The sequence below is a fragment of the Telmatherina bonti genome (genome assembly GCF_933228915.1).
Source record: "Telmatherina bonti genome assembly, chromosome: 20".
In the NCBI taxonomy this organism is placed as follows: Eukaryota; Metazoa; Chordata; class Actinopteri; order Atheriniformes; family Telmatherinidae; genus Telmatherina; species Telmatherina bonti.
The window spans coordinates 17,398,612-17,413,456 of record NC_136618.1 but is presented as its reverse complement, the minus strand read 5'-3'; the positions used below and the strand labels follow the sequence as shown (position 1 = coordinate 17,413,456).

General features: G+C 42.9%; 2 protein-coding genes across 3 annotated transcripts; both read left to right on the top strand.

Moving 5' to 3' along the window:
* The first annotated feature begins 916 nt into the window (after nt 1–916).
* Nucleotides 917–4,591, top strand: naa50 (N-alpha-acetyltransferase 50, NatE catalytic subunit). Of its 2 annotated transcripts, none has more exons than XM_079260041.1 (5): nt 917–1,087; nt 2,323–2,456; nt 2,590–2,709; nt 2,801–2,867; nt 3,112–4,591. In XM_079260041.1, exons 1-5 carry the CDS (start codon nt 1,080–1,082, stop codon nt 3,287–3,289), a joined length of 507 nt encoding a protein of 168 aa, XP_079116167.1. In that variant the 5' UTR covers nt 917–1,079; the 3' UTR covers nt 3,290–4,591. The 2 variants fall into 2 exon arrangements, with proteins under 2 accessions (XP_079116167.1, XP_079116166.1); XM_079260040.1 differs by having other exon boundaries at nt 2,320–2,456.
* Nucleotides 4,592–5,558: 967 nt separating this feature from the next.
* usf3 (upstream transcription factor family member 3) lies at nt 5,559–14,367 on the top strand (the record flags this gene model as incomplete). Its single annotated transcript, XM_079260022.1, has 6 exons — nt 5,559–5,602; nt 5,724–5,755; nt 5,871–5,953; nt 6,060–6,156; nt 7,075–11,987; nt 12,333–14,367. The coding sequence occupies 6 exons, from the start codon at nt 5,559–5,561 to the stop codon at nt 14,127–14,129; spliced, it is 6,966 nt and encodes a 2,321-aa protein (XP_079116148.1). The 3' UTR covers nt 14,130–14,367.
* Between the last annotated feature and the right edge of the window lie 478 nt (nt 14,368–14,845).

Sequence of the window (14,845 nt, the reverse complement as noted above, 5' to 3'; positions counted from 1 at the left end):
TCTTTCACTCGCCGTTCTTCGTTTTTCACTGCAGGGCCCTTGCGTGTGCCGCCATTTTGGATCCGCTGCTGGACAACAGCAAAGATTTTGATGAGTCGTGGTGATAGTACCTTAGATAAGTATTTGTATGCGGGTAGTACTTTAAGTGATCTCAAACTACTTCCACTAATTATTTTTTGCAATAAATTTCCTTTATTGAAATAAATCATATGAGATAAGTCAGACTGAAAGTCTGAGATAAGTAATGTTGCTGGTAGCTAATCTCTCATACTGTTAAATATCTTTGCAGCAACAGTCGAGCCAAAATGGAGCCGTTTTCGCAGGTTGCTGTGTTCAGCCGCCCAAGGAGCATTTTAAGGGGCCCTAAATTTTATATCCATCTTCTAAAAGGAGGATATTTTGATTTTTTTTTTCTTTTTTTTTTTTGTAATATAAACCACAAATAAAAAAAAAAAAATTGTAATGGTTGTTCACATACATATTTAGTACAGAAAAAAAACCGTTTTTAATTAAGTACTTAGAATTACTGGTATGGTTATGGGTAAGGTAAAATTGTTTTGTCTTTGTACATATTCCCCAATAAAATTATATATATATATATATGTGTGTGTGTGTGTGTGTGTGTGTGTGTGTGTGTGTGTGTGTGTGTGTGTGTGTGTACTTTTATATATATATTACAATCTGCTCTTGTAATAATAATAATAATAATAATAATGATAATAATAATAATAATAAATATTATTCAAAAGCTCCTTTAAGATAAAGCTCAAACCTCATGTCTTGTTTTTTCTTCAAATAAAATAAATATTATGAGCGAATACAGCCTGAGAGACTAAATCCAGGTGAAAAAAAAACTGCACCGCAGCAGTTGTGCGCATGCGGGGGTCAGGGTTGACAGTCTCTACACAGTCGTGGTGGAAGTGTGACGGCTAAGCTAACTAAAACCATCGCAACTAGCTACATGTGGAGGGTAAAACGGGAACCATCCCCGACCCCAACTCTGTCAAATTTTATACATTATACCTGAAACAACGGCAAAGTTAAGCCTTATCGAAAATAAGGAATAATATCTGTTTAAGATGAAAGGGTGAGTGTAAGCTTTTAGGTTAGAAATATACGGCTTAGCACGAGTAAAGTTTTTCATGCCTGTTTTTTCTATCAGGGAGGCGGGGGAAAGACGACGAGGTTAGCTACTGGTCTAAGCTACTTTTAGTTTAGGTTTAATACAAAAATACACACAACACTGCGACTGAAACAGCTCTTTTACGGATGTGCTAGTTACACTAAGCGGCTTGTCGTATCTCTGCGATAGCTAATAAGCTAAGCTAACCAGCTAGGTGCTAGTTAGAAGCTGAGTCAGTAAACCCAGTTTAGCTAAGCTAAGAAGGCATTCCTGAATGTTTTATTTCTGTGTTTCTCGTGAACTCTTGCCAGGCGACTGCAGCCCAGTCAGTAAACTATATTACGTGAGATGTCAAGAGGTTTGTATAGTAGTTTAAAAACTTGCCAGTATAGAGTTGCCTAAACTCAGAAGGGTTTGTGCCAGCCATCACAGTGTGTAACTTGATATGTCAAAAGTATTCCACTAGCAGCCATGCTCCTCTCTTTGGCTTACATGTAACTGTCCATCACGTTTTGATTTAAACATTTGTGGACAAATATAAAAATTGACATTTGTGAGTTTAACACTAAGCTTTGTTGTCATGCAGATGTGATGGCATAGACTTTACTGTACATCCTGGTGAACAACACACGTGACCATCAGCTGTTTCTGGATCCTTAGCTGTCCTATAATTACCACCGTGAACCCATTAATAAAGCAACATTTACCGTTATTTTTGGGCCACATGTAATGCAGACATACAAATCCCGATGTGGTACATTAAACTTGTTTTTTTTAAATTGGTATCTATTCCACTATTTTGATAAATATCTTCGTGATTTTAGTGGCACACTCGATGTTTCTAATATAAGGTAGTGTTTGAGCTGTTACTTTCTTTTAATTTTATACTGTTAATAGATCTAAATTTATAAAATGTTGAATTTTTCATGCTGGATTTTTTTTATCAAGTATTCAGTCTTTGGGACTAATTGCCTGGCCTATAGTTTCCGGAAACACTACCTGACATTGCTACATTTTATGCAACAATTTAAAAACTATTGTCGTTAGACAAATTATTTAGATTTAAAAAAACAATTTTGTTATCCTGTAGTTGTCACCAACACACAGTTGATTTTTGAAAAGCATAAAAGTAAAATAACCTTGTCTATAATTGTTCATCAGTTGCCAGCTATTTGACCGTTTTGATCTTGTTCCAGTAGCCGGATCGAGCTGGGGGATGTTACGCCCCACAACATTAAGCAACTAAAACGCCTTAACCAAGTCATCTTCCCTGTCAGCTACAACGACAAGTTTTACAAAGATGTACTGGAGGTTGGAGAGCTTGCAAAGCTAGGTAAGAAATAACTCATGTAACTTGTACCCAGATAATGTAACTTTGATAGATTATGTGTTTAAATATGTATAAAATATTCCGTATCTGTTTGAGTTGTTTAAGAATTTATTTTTATTTTACCACCTTTTTGCAGCATACTTCAATGACATTGCAGTTGGGGCAGTGTGCTGCAGAGTGGACCACTCTCAAAACCAGAAGAGACTGTACATCATGACACTTGGTTGTCTAGCTCCCTATCGTAGACTTGGAATTGGTGAGATGTTCTTTAAACAAACCTGTGGCATCCACTGTGGGGGTTTTTTTTGTTTTTTTTTTTAAACCAAATCTTTTATTTATCTTTTCAGGTACAAAGATGCTCAATCATGTGCTGAACATCTGTGAGAAGGATGGCACTTTTGACAACATTTACCTGTAAGTTTTTTTTTTCTTATTCAGAACTTGTAGAGAATCTGATGTTTGTAACATTACCTGCTTTCCTTTTTAAAGTATAGGTGAAGTGTTTTGTTTTGTTTTTTTAACTGTTTTTAATACTGTAATTCACCTTTCACTTATCTAAATAGATTTATTCCTGTAAATAAGTTGCTTTGTTATTAGTGTATTTTCCATTGTCACAAATGTGCTAACAGCTATCTACTGTTATGCTTTCTTTTTCCAGTCACGTGCAGATCAGCAATGAGTCAGCCATTGACTTTTACCAAAAGTTTGGCTTTGAGATCATTGAGACAAAAAAGAATTACTACAAAAGGATAGAGCCTGCAGATGCCCATGTGTTGCAGAAAAGCCTGCGCAGTCCATGTGCGCCACCCAGCGGAGAACTTCAGAAGACCGAGTAGGGGCACAGCGTTGGGAAAGAGCATGTATGTGCCCACCAGCACAGAAACAGAACTGTGACAAATACCCCATGGTTGACAGATTCAACAGTTTCTTCAAAGGACGCTAAAAAGAGAAAACAAATTTCAAGTATAAAACTTTCTGCATTTATTTTGCAAATGTGATTTTTGCATTTTAATTGCTCCCCTTTCATAATTCAGATATTTGAAAACGAAAGAAACCTCAATATCCAAAATTGCTCCTGATGATAGAATGCCAACTTCAGACAGTTTTTGACATGGTGGAGGGGGGAGAATGTGGTGATTTTAAATCATAGTTTGTGATTGAGTTGTTTTTATGCGGTTATAAAACCTTAAGGGGACATATCTTTTTTGTTGTGCAAAAGGAAACAGTTGGTTTGAAGGACTACTAAGTGATTCAAAGACCATCACTGACAGACTCAGAGTCCAGACCGAGTCAGTTTGGAGTACCATGAGGAGTTGTTAAATATAACAGACACAACTCTGCTCTCTGGCTATTTGAAATCTGAAATTCACATGACAAGTGAGTCAGACCAGTTGTTTTGTTTGTCCAAGAGGGAAAGAACAGAAATGTTCCCCCAGTATGGGCATAAGGAAGGCTGAAAGTTGCAGTGATGGTGAGAAGACACTGTCACCACTCTTCTTTCCATACCTTCTAACAAATGTTATTTTCCAGCGAGTTTATTTAATTCCCCTCAACTGTTTTGATTTTTCACATTGAGATGGCAAATGGTTTAGAGATTCTCCTGGGTCTACTACGTAAAGTGAAAATGGCCTCAAATAAGGGAACCAGACAAAATGTTTAACATTGAATTGCTTATGAAAAGTATACCCCACATTGATTTTGTGTGGAATGTATCAATAACAATAGATTGGCTGAATGGAGTGATTTGGGCATTATTTTCAAGTAATTGGCTGAAGGTGTGGGTGCATGTATGTCTCAAAACACTTCCTATGTGTTTTGAGACATAATGCCTCACCTACCTTTGACACCACATGTAGCAATCTAGAAAAAAAATATCATTAAACTTCTTGTCTCAGCCAGCTTCTGTTGTTACATCTTTATTTGGTATAGAAGCTCAGCTGATAGCTTGGGAGTTTTTGTTGGATTTCTCTTTAACATTGTATTACCCAGAGGAAGCTCTGACCCCTCTGCATGCAAGGAGAGTTGTGTCCTCTCCATTGTAGTATAAGCATGTTTTCATTTCTTTGAAGAATTTTATCTTTTCTGGAGCTCTATATTGTAAGACTTTTTAACGTCTTAATAAAGGAATTACTATTTGCAGTAAAGGTCCCGTGGTCTTATTCAATCATATTTATATGATAGGTTGTTTGCAATATGTACAGATTACTGTAACATTTCTATGAAACGTTTACTGCATATTTGCTGGCACGGTCCCCATGAATTCGTACGAAGATGCTGTACGTGCTGTGATTGGCTAAAATCTCTCCGACCCGGAATATGATTGGCTGTCGCCAACCTCGCGACCCGCCCCTCTACACAGATTTAGGTGTATCTAGATTGTTTTGAGAGATGAGTTGAACGCTTTGCTGGCTAGCACTTAGCCTCCAATGCCTAAGTTTTTGGTGGAACCAACAGTCTTCAAAATGCCGCGACTATTGGTTGGTGGAAATTTCATCCCATTAGCAACGTTTAGCAAGAACAGAAACGAATTAAACGGTCGTTAATTTGCTTAATAATTATGTAAGTAATGCTAAGCTAAACTGGTTTTGCGCTAACTTGCTAACAGCAAGCTAACTGTATAGATAATTACCTACTCAGGTTGCTAGTTTCTGAAGTCACCGAGAATTTATTGAAACATTGCTTGCTGTTGACACCGAAACGATAAATTAGGCCGAGCAATTGCTTCTGTAGTTCTTCAAACGGACTGTAATTACACTGAAATATGACGTTTAATGAGTTCAGGTTTGATGTAAAGCTAGGTTTTTATCTTAGCATGTTAGCATCCAGTTGTACCAGTGATAAAAGCTCCTGACAGTCTTTTCCCCCATCGATATATGTTGTTTTAGTAAACAATATTTCGACTGGCTTATTAAATCATTGTTCATTGTTGTGTGTTTTTGCTTTTGTTTGTTTTTTTTAAACTGCTATTCACTGTCTAATTACATGACACTCATAATGTCCAAATGCTGTACGTTTTGTTTGCAGGATGGTTACGGAAAGGATTTAAGGTCCAGTTGTTGAATACGTTTACTGGCACCTCATCTTACCTGTAACTGGTTAAATAGGATGCCAGAGATGACTGAGACTCAGGCACCTGGTCGTAAACCAAAGTGAGCATTAATTTCGATATAAATATATATATATATGTTCAAACGTAGTTATCATCAAGGAAACCAACATTTATAATTAGTTCTCATAAAATGTTAAGTTGATCTTTTGTTTTTCTTTCAGAAAGAAGAAAAATAAAGAATCTCACAATGCAGGTAAAATATATTGACCAATTCTTCCTTTCAAAAGTGTGTTTGGTTAGTTAGGTTTGTTGTGGAAAGTTTAATTTAAATACAATTGAATGTTAAAATAGTCCCTTTTTTTGTGTAGTTGAGAGACATAGAAAAGAGAAAATTAATGCAGGGATTAACCGGATTGGTAATCTTCTGCCATGTTCCCCTGCACTTAAACAGGTAAGAAACAAGGCACGTAGACAAGTCGTTGTTTTCTATTTTTGGCATCAGGCATTGTTTGTACACTGCCTGAAGATTTTATTTCAAATTATTATTTTAATTACAGAGCAAGAACATGATACTGGATCAAGCTTTTCGCTATATTACTGAACTACAGAAACAAAATGACACAATGCTTCTAGAAGGTGGAGATAAAGTTCAAGGTAAGATAGTAAGTAAATAGTTTAATTGTATAACACTTATCACAAACACTCATTACACAGTGTTTCACAGAGAAGAGGGAATTAACATTGTACAGTTTTGTCTTAGTAGGTTATACTGGAAACCTTAGACTTAACATTAGGAATATTACCTAGGTTTTTATTGTGTCAAAGGTATGTTGGTGGATATTTCTATTTTGTATGTATTGCTTGTATTTCAGTGGCCTTTATAATCACAAGTTCTTATTGTAAGTGTTCTCTATGTCTAATGTTATATGCGCACAAGTGTCCTGATTATTATTGGATTTTTGGAGTATTTTTTTTTAAAAACATTTTTCTTTGCTAGAAGAAACCTAGATCAAGGCTTATTATTGTTTTAAATACTTTACTTGGATATGCTAAATTGTGAAGCTGAGTGATACTGGGATATTGCTGCATACAGTATCTATATTGACCTTGTCCAGTTTTTAAAACACTGTTGTGTATTGCTTTTTGTTTTTTTATTTTTAAAAAATGTATAGAGTACCCCACATGCACAATAACAATTTAGTTTTAACTACAATCAAGTTAAACTGTTCACATGGACCTCTCAAGAAACCTATTCAAATGATTTTAATATTCTTTCATATTCTCTGCATTTTGGCTTTTTTTTTTTCTTTTTCTTTTTTGTAAATTTATAAGACAGTCAATACAATATGCTGTTGTTCATCAGAGATTGTATTTTCCTAATTTTAAGACAAAGTTAGAATTAGACTTGATTTCTTGATAAATAAAATCCTAAAATGGAAAAACTGTATTTACTAGTGAAACAAATAACTAGCATCCATAAAAAATGCAGTCACAACCAGTATATTGAAGTATGGCTGTGAGTCCTTACTTGACATGAATTTAATTGACAATGTCTTTTTGGTCCATTTATAGCGCAGGAGATACGTCGGCTGCGGAGTCAATTGGAGGAATTGAGAAAGGAGAGTTCTCACTATATCGCCCTCCTCAAAGCTCATGATATCAACCTTCTTGAGGATCCTACTGTCCACTGGACAGGCAAGCAACGCTGTGCCAAAGTGGCAAAAGTGACCCCCACTCACCAGCTCCAAAAGGGGATTGTTGTCTATTCCAGTGGCAACGGGATGTGCCCTGCAGGAAAGCAGAGTAACCCAGGGAAGCAGCCCTCTGAAACATTAATTCTTCAACCATCAGCTGAGCCGGGATTAAGAGTTAATGGTGCCCTTCTGCAAGTCAACACATCTTCATCCACTCCTGCACTTCTCCCTGGATCAGCTGTCACCACTACTCATTCTTCTCCCGGCTTGACAATGATAGAGCAGTGCGTGGTTGAGACACCGGCTACTGCCCCCACTCTGCCACCTGCTGTGTCTTACATCACCCTCCAGATTCCTGCTGCTACTACAACCTTGTCCCAGCAAACACACCCTGCTGCCCCACAGACCTTCACTGTAGCAACAACTTCAGTCTCACAGGTTCCCACTAATGGTCAGGTTCTACCTGTGTCCATGCACCCCACATTTACTCAAACTGTAACCAGAGCAATAACTTCAGAGATTTGCTCTTGGATAACACAGGACTCTGCCATCAGGACTGTAAATTACACTGCTATCCCTAGCAGCCAAACCCTTCTTAGGGCTGGGGCTGCAGGTAGCACACAGACAACCTGGACAACATTGCAGATGGCAGGAAACACAGTGCAACCAGTCTGCCAGAGTCTACCCTCACAAGAGGTTAACAACACCACTCAAACTATCCAACAGGTGACTGTTTGTCCAGTGGGCAGCAAACCATCTGTTCACCCCATTCAAATACAGATGCAGCCACACGTGCCTGTACAGCAGGCGCCTATTACTGGACATATTCAAGCGCAGCCACAAAATCCACCCCAGCCACAGCCTGCAATTCTAAACCAGGTGCAGCCTCAGCCTCAACCTGCCCTAGCCCCCCAACCTCAGTGTGCTGTTCTTCCCCAATCAGCCATAGTACAGCAGCCAGCTGTGGTGGCCCACCCTGTTGTTGCATCACAGCCTCAGCCTGCTGTACTTCAGCCAGCATCATTAGTTTCCCACCCTCCCACCGCCCTTATCCCTCAGCCTCAGTCCCTTCCTCAGCCAACTCTGGTGCCCCAGCCACAAGCCACTGTGCTTCCCCTTCTTCAGACTATGCAGGTGCTGCAAGTTAACCCAGCTGGAGCAACAGCTTCAAGTGTAACAGCGTGTCAAAAACCAAACAATCCAAGTGTTGTAATCCTACAGCAGCCCAGTGCTTGCCCTACCCAGTCAGTAGTGAGAGATGACATGGCTAATCAGACACCATGCCAGCATATTGTAATCATCCAAGCACCTAATCAAGCTGCATCTGCTCCTCAGAATCCTCAAGTTGGCATCGTTCCCGCTGCAGTACCTGTGGTGTCCACTCAAACACCCACAACCAGTAGTTCAGTGCCTGCCACTCCCTTACAGAGCGTCGGGGGAAAGCAGCTTGTCCACATTCTGCCGCGTCCTGTTCAGCCCCAAGTGAACAATTCTCCACATGGTTCCCAAACATCTTCTTCTCCACCAGTTCCTTCAACTCCACAAACCATCACTGTGAATGGCCAGGTGTTCGCCCTGCAACCTCTGAAGACCTCTGACAAAGCCAGTTCCCAAGGTGGCCAGAGTACCCTCCAGCTAGTCCAGCCCACCACCACTGAAGAACCAACTACTAATGTGGCTCTCAATAGTTTAGGAGCTCTTAGCAGTCTCAACCAGAGTATCTCTCAGGGCCTCCCTCTTACCATTTCTAGCCAAAACAGTTGTCAGCCTCCACCTGCTCCATTAACAGCACTGCAACAGAAGCAGCAGCAGCCTACTGTTTCAACACCCACACTACCTTCCCAGCAAGTACAGGTGCCATGTGTGAACCCAGTCACATCAGCTCCTGTGGTTAATGCTTCTAAGCCTTCAGGGAAGAGGCTTCACACAGCTTTAAATGCAAAGAGAACAGCCGCTAAAAGGACTAAATCTGCCAAGAAAAAAGAGCTCAATCTGGCACAAACTACTGCTTCTGCACTATCAGAGGCTGCAGGACAAGATACCCGGACAGTTCAGGTTAAAGTTACCCAAGTTTTACAGTCCTCAACTATCAAAGTTGCAGACGGTCGTACCACAGTTGCCGCTACTTCAGATAGCAGGGAAGCGATGAGCAGTGTTGCTTCCGCACAGAACACACAGAAAATGATTGTATGCTGCTCATCCAGTAGTGCAACTGGATTTAGTCAATCTCAACAACAACATAAAATCTCCATTTCCACATCTCAGAATGATTCAGTATTCTGTCATAGCAACACTAGCAGCATCACATCCACAGTTACAACTGTTAATGCAACATCAGTCAAGCCACCATTTAGCACAGCTGTGGCAACTGATAGTAAAACAGCAGCGGTGTCTGGCAACAACTCATCTGCAACCAAACTCTCTGGCCCAGAGGTCAAACATCCAACACCTACTACAGCAACTACTGCAACACAAAGCAAGTCAGCTTGTACTACTGCTGTTTCTAAACAAAACACTGCTTTGGCCCCTTCTTCATCTGCCACTGAGGCTCAGAAAAACTCTGGAACAGATTCTAGCACTTATTTAACTCAAGTATCCACCAGCAGCATCACAACAAATGTACCAGTCTCTTCAAATCAGTCTCGCCACACAGACCCTGCTTGTGTTTCCCATGGATCTAAAACCAAGGATCTATTGCCTTGTAATAAATCCGAGTCTCAGCCCCTCACTTCATCTTCTGTTGCCACAAGTGTAGTGTTGTCATCACCTGCACTGGTGTGTTCTGTCGCCCACACCTCTGTTACTGTCGCTACAACAAGTTCAGAGCTCAGGAAAAGAGCCTCTGCTCCAAAAGCTCCAGCCCAGCAGACTGAGGTGACAGTTCCTAACCCTTCCTTGTGTCATCCTGCTGAAGTCAAATCCTCCCAGGCCACTAGGACGAACAGAGAGGCTCCGGAGGAAAAACGTTCCACAATATCAGAGAAGGAGGGCTTGGTGGGAGTGACTTCCAACGAACCCTTGAGAAAAGATTTTGCTTTGTCTCAGCAGGTGTATACTAACCTAGATGACCATGCTATGGAGCCCAGCATGACTTCTAACAGGCAGACTGATTCCCCCTTGTCTGCTGGAGGTGGAGGTGGCAGAGGATTCTCTGTGGCATCATTGCTTCCACAGGGACACGGTATCAGTGCCTCATCTGGTTCCTTTGGAGCGTTTACGTTCACATCTGAGCAGGCAGAGATGCTGGCCTTGGCCATGCTAGAGCAGGACAGCCCTGGAAAGAAGAGTGGAGGCTGCTCTGGGGAGAACACTTCCTCAACTAACCCCCCTTCAGCCACATGGGACTCTCCTAAAACCTCACCAGCATCCTCCAGTAAAGAGAGGGGCTTAGCTGCGCAGCAGGCTAAAGTGAATAAGCCCATGGATCCAGGAACAGTTAAAGCTGCTATTGAGTTGTCAGTCCGAGGACAAGCAGGGGAAGGGTCTGTCAGTGTGACAAATGGAACTAGACATCCACAAAATATTGTATACTCTCAGTCTCAGCCTCTTGCCCATGCCCAGTCTCAAAGCTCCTCCCAGAGTGGGACAGTGGCTAGCCTAAGTGTAAACAATCTGATTAGGCCCAGCTCCAGTCAACAGCCCTATCCTGGCTCCCCTAATCTTGCTGGCCAACAAGGGTCAGTTCCCTCTCCTGCAGGAACCTCAGCTCATATATCCCAGGCATCAAACAATGCCCTCTCACCGTGCTCTGTTGCTGCTCAGACAAATGAGTATACCCCCTTAAAGACTACTTTAATGAGGGCTCAGCCTGGAGTGGGTGTGGGTGAGAGACAAGTAAAGATCATTTCTAAGCGACAGGCCCAAGAAGAAGTCATGTTAAACACAGGTAAACGACCAAAGCCTTGCCCCCCACCAGCTAACGCTGTTAGCCACATGGAGGTAAAAGCACCAGATCGCAATCAAATCATGGTGGGACAGTTGCCTTCCACGTCCTCAGCTGTAATGACAAGAATTAATTCTGAAAGTGCAGGCCCTCTGTTTTCTACAAACTCTTTCATGAGTACAGCAGTTCGCCCAACAGAGGGCCAGTGTCCTGCTCAGGCTCCTGAGCAGAACCAGGTAGGGGCCCTTCATGTGCCCCAAGGCCACCCACAACATGCTGTAAGCCAGCCAAGCCAGCATCTGGTAGGGAACCTTTACATGAAACAGCAGCAGCAAGAGCAACAGAGACACCATCTGTATCATTTGCAACATCACCTAACACAGTCGGACCCTGCACAGCGCCACTCACTACACCAGAGGGCACTGCAGCAGCAGCAAGAGCAGCAGCATGTTCAAAAGAAGCGAGGACTGGTTAGAGGAAGTCAAGCTGGCTCACCTGCTGGCCTGCAACAGAAGCAGATTCACCTGGAAAAATCTGGCATTCAGCAGCACTCTCACCAACAACAGACTCAGCATCAGCAGCGAACACAGCAGCAGTCCCAACAGCACCCACAACAGTCACACCAACAATCACAGCAGCACCAACAACCAGCACACCAACAGTCTCATCCCCAACAGCACCAACAGGCACATCCACAACCCCCCCAGGCACAGCATCAACAACACCAACAGCAGCAGCAGCAGCTACAGCAGCAGCAGCAGAGCTCCCACTCCAGACACCAGCAGCATCTGCAGCAGCAGATCCAACAGCAGCAGCACTTTAGGCATCAGGACAAGAGCTGTGAAGCTCAAACGGCAGGCTCCAGAGGCCACCACAGCAGCCACTTGGCTCAGCAGGACCATCTCAAGGTCAGTGACACATACTGGCAGAAGATGGGATTTTTCTATAAAATTTCCATCTTTGTAATGGGGGTGAGGAACTCTGGTCCTCGAGGACCGTAGTCCTACAAGTGTTTGGAGTTTCCCCGCTGCAACACACCTGACACACAACACATGAGACTAAATTAGCAGAGCTATAAAACCGACTCAATTCTGCTAGTAGATCTGAATCTTCTTATTTATTCAGGGGCAAACCTGTTACATGTTTTTTGACTTCTATAACCTTGTACATAAAATTATTGCCTTTTTTTGTTGTAACTAGTCTTGTGTTGCTAATATGAAACAAAATGATTTTGTTTGTTCTTTCATACTCAGCCTGGTCAAGACCATAATGCTATGCAGAGGATGATGAGCTCCAGGAGCCTGGAGCAGCAGCTCATCTCTCCCTCCAGCAACCCAGTGTCCCGTCCATCTGAGCTGGCCTGCGCTTCATCTCGCCAGGAACGTCACCGCGTGTCCAACTACTCTGCAGAGGCACTCATTGGTAAAAGTTCTTCTAGTGGTGAACAGCACCAACGTATGGCCCTCCACCTTCAACCTGGTCGTGGTGGCACTCAGGAGCAAGCAGACCTACGTGGTTACCTGGACACATCACGAGGGAAGGCTGGCATTGCACACAACCCACAGAATCGCCTTCCCTCTGACCATCCAGGGTCTACTGAAGTTCAGCGTGTCTCCGAGTGTCTACCCTTCAAGGCTATGGGTGGTGGAGGAGGAGCACATCAGCTCAGTGGTTTTGAGGCTCAGGTGTCTCGTGGGAGTGACATGTCTGCCAAGGCAGTGCCTCCTTCCCAGAGGGGCCCTCAGGGGCAGCAGCAGGGAGGGTTCAGGATGAGTGTTGGTCCCACACCAGATGGCAGAAATCGTGGTGGCTACAGTGGAGCTCATCCAGGTCAGCAGGGAGTACAAGTTGGTCCGGCAATGCCTCGGGAACAGGAAGGCTGTCAGCAGAGTTTCATGCAGAGCCTCCTTTCCCCCCACCTTCCTGAGCAGAGCAATCACCAGAGAGCAGTGCAGTGCTGTCCCCCTGTCAGCATGGAGTACAGCTGTGTGCCTGGAAGCTCTTCAGGAGACATTCAGGCCAAGGCCTCCAGCCCTAGCGTTCCCCAATCTCAGAAGACTCCAGCTATGCGACTTGCAGAGGGCAACAAGGGTCACATTTCTCAGGTCAGTACTAATATGCATGCAGGCCCAGGTGTGCGAGCAGGTCTCCCCCACCCTCCAACTCCACATAGCAGCGCAGAGCAAAGCCGCTCTTCTGCTCCATCCAGACCACCCACCGCTGTTAGTCAACACTCTCGTCATATTCCCAGAGATAATCAGCCTACCAAACTGAGACCTGGCGACCGGCCTCGATCAGGAACTCTAAGACCAACCAACCCCTTTGAACCTGAAGGCCACCTGCTGCTCGGTCGACCACAATCTGGAGGAGAGGCACGACGCAGCACCATTGTACGGTTTATGGCGGACGGTGCACAAGTTCCTAGTGACAACAACCTGGGCGCTGACCAACACATAACACAGAACTTTGGTTTCCCGTTTATTTCTGAAGGGGGAATGAATCCTCCACCTCCCATTAATGCAAACTCTACATTCATCCCACCAGTCAGCCAGTCTAACACCTCCCGGACACCATCCCTTCTTCCAGTGGAGCCGCAGAACACTTTACCATCCTTTTATCCTTCTTATTCTCCAGCTGCTCACCCCAGCCTTCCCAGTGACGTCACTCTCCAGTATTTTCCCAACCAAATGTTTACAAGTCCAAGTGCTGACAAGGGCAGCGCTCCTCCACTCAACAACCGTTTTGGCTCCATCCTCTCTCCACCCCGCCCCGTGGGGTTCGGGGTGGAGAGAGGTTTCCCCTTGCTTCCAGATATGCCTCCTATGCCCATTGCCAACTCATCTGGAATTACCCCTCACATCTCCAACTTCAGCCTCACCTCTCTGTTCCCTGAAATCGCCACCGGCATGCCCACCGACGGCTCAGCCATGCCAATGTCTCCTCTGCTGTCTCTCTCCAACACATCATCTGCTGATTCCAGCAAGCAGCCGAACCGTCCAGCCCACAACATCAGCCACATCCTGGGCCACGACGGCAGCTCGGCTGTGTGAAGAGTTCTCATGCTGCAGCTTGAATGCCATGGTGAACTGGTTTACTGACTCCAGTTCAACTTTAGGTTTGAAATGTGTTGTTCAAAGTGTTGAAGGAAGTGATGGTGAAGCACTTGATGAAAGGTAACTTTAGTTGTTTACATGTTCACACAATTTCAATTTACTGTTTGACATACTATGATGTAATCTTTTTTTTCCCCCTATTTTATGTTGACATGAAAAATGTGATCCTTTCAAAGCCCTGTGTTAAAATGTTGGTTAAACCAACTACTAGTTAAACAAAAAGAAGTTTAGGTTCATAACTTGAGTAATTGTATTTTGTGTCCTTAAGAAAGCTTCAGCACAGTTATGTAATTTACTAACTTATCAGGTTGTTCTGTACAGAATATTTTTTTTCCAAGAACTATTTTGTAAATATCAATGTTTCATATGACAAATTGTTAGAATATGTATGTATTTGTAAATATAAATTGATTAATAAAGTTTATAAAGAGACATTTGCATTTACTTTGAGCTGGAGAGTTGTCTTTGCTTTTAAAGAATTGTTTTTCCAATCTATAGATACCTGACATAATTTAAACAATGGCAAACACATCATTAATATTAGTTTAAGCCAAACTTGTTAAGGAAGTTGCACAGCTAAATATTTATGAAAACAAACCAAAGCATCAGGAAACTGAGTGTTCACTATGCTCAAACAGACCCACCAAAGACAA

Bases quoted from the DNA above. Each gene is read 5' to 3' on its own strand.
- naa50 (XM_079260040.1), top strand. The intron at 2,457-2,589 runs GTAAGAAATAAC...ACCTTTTTGCAG, and splicing joins TGGAGAGCTTGCAAAGCTAG to CATACTTCAATGACATTGCA. The intron at 2,868-3,111 runs GTAAGTTTTTTT...TTCTTTTTCCAG, and splicing joins ACTTTTGACAACATTTACCT to TCACGTGCAGATCAGCAATG.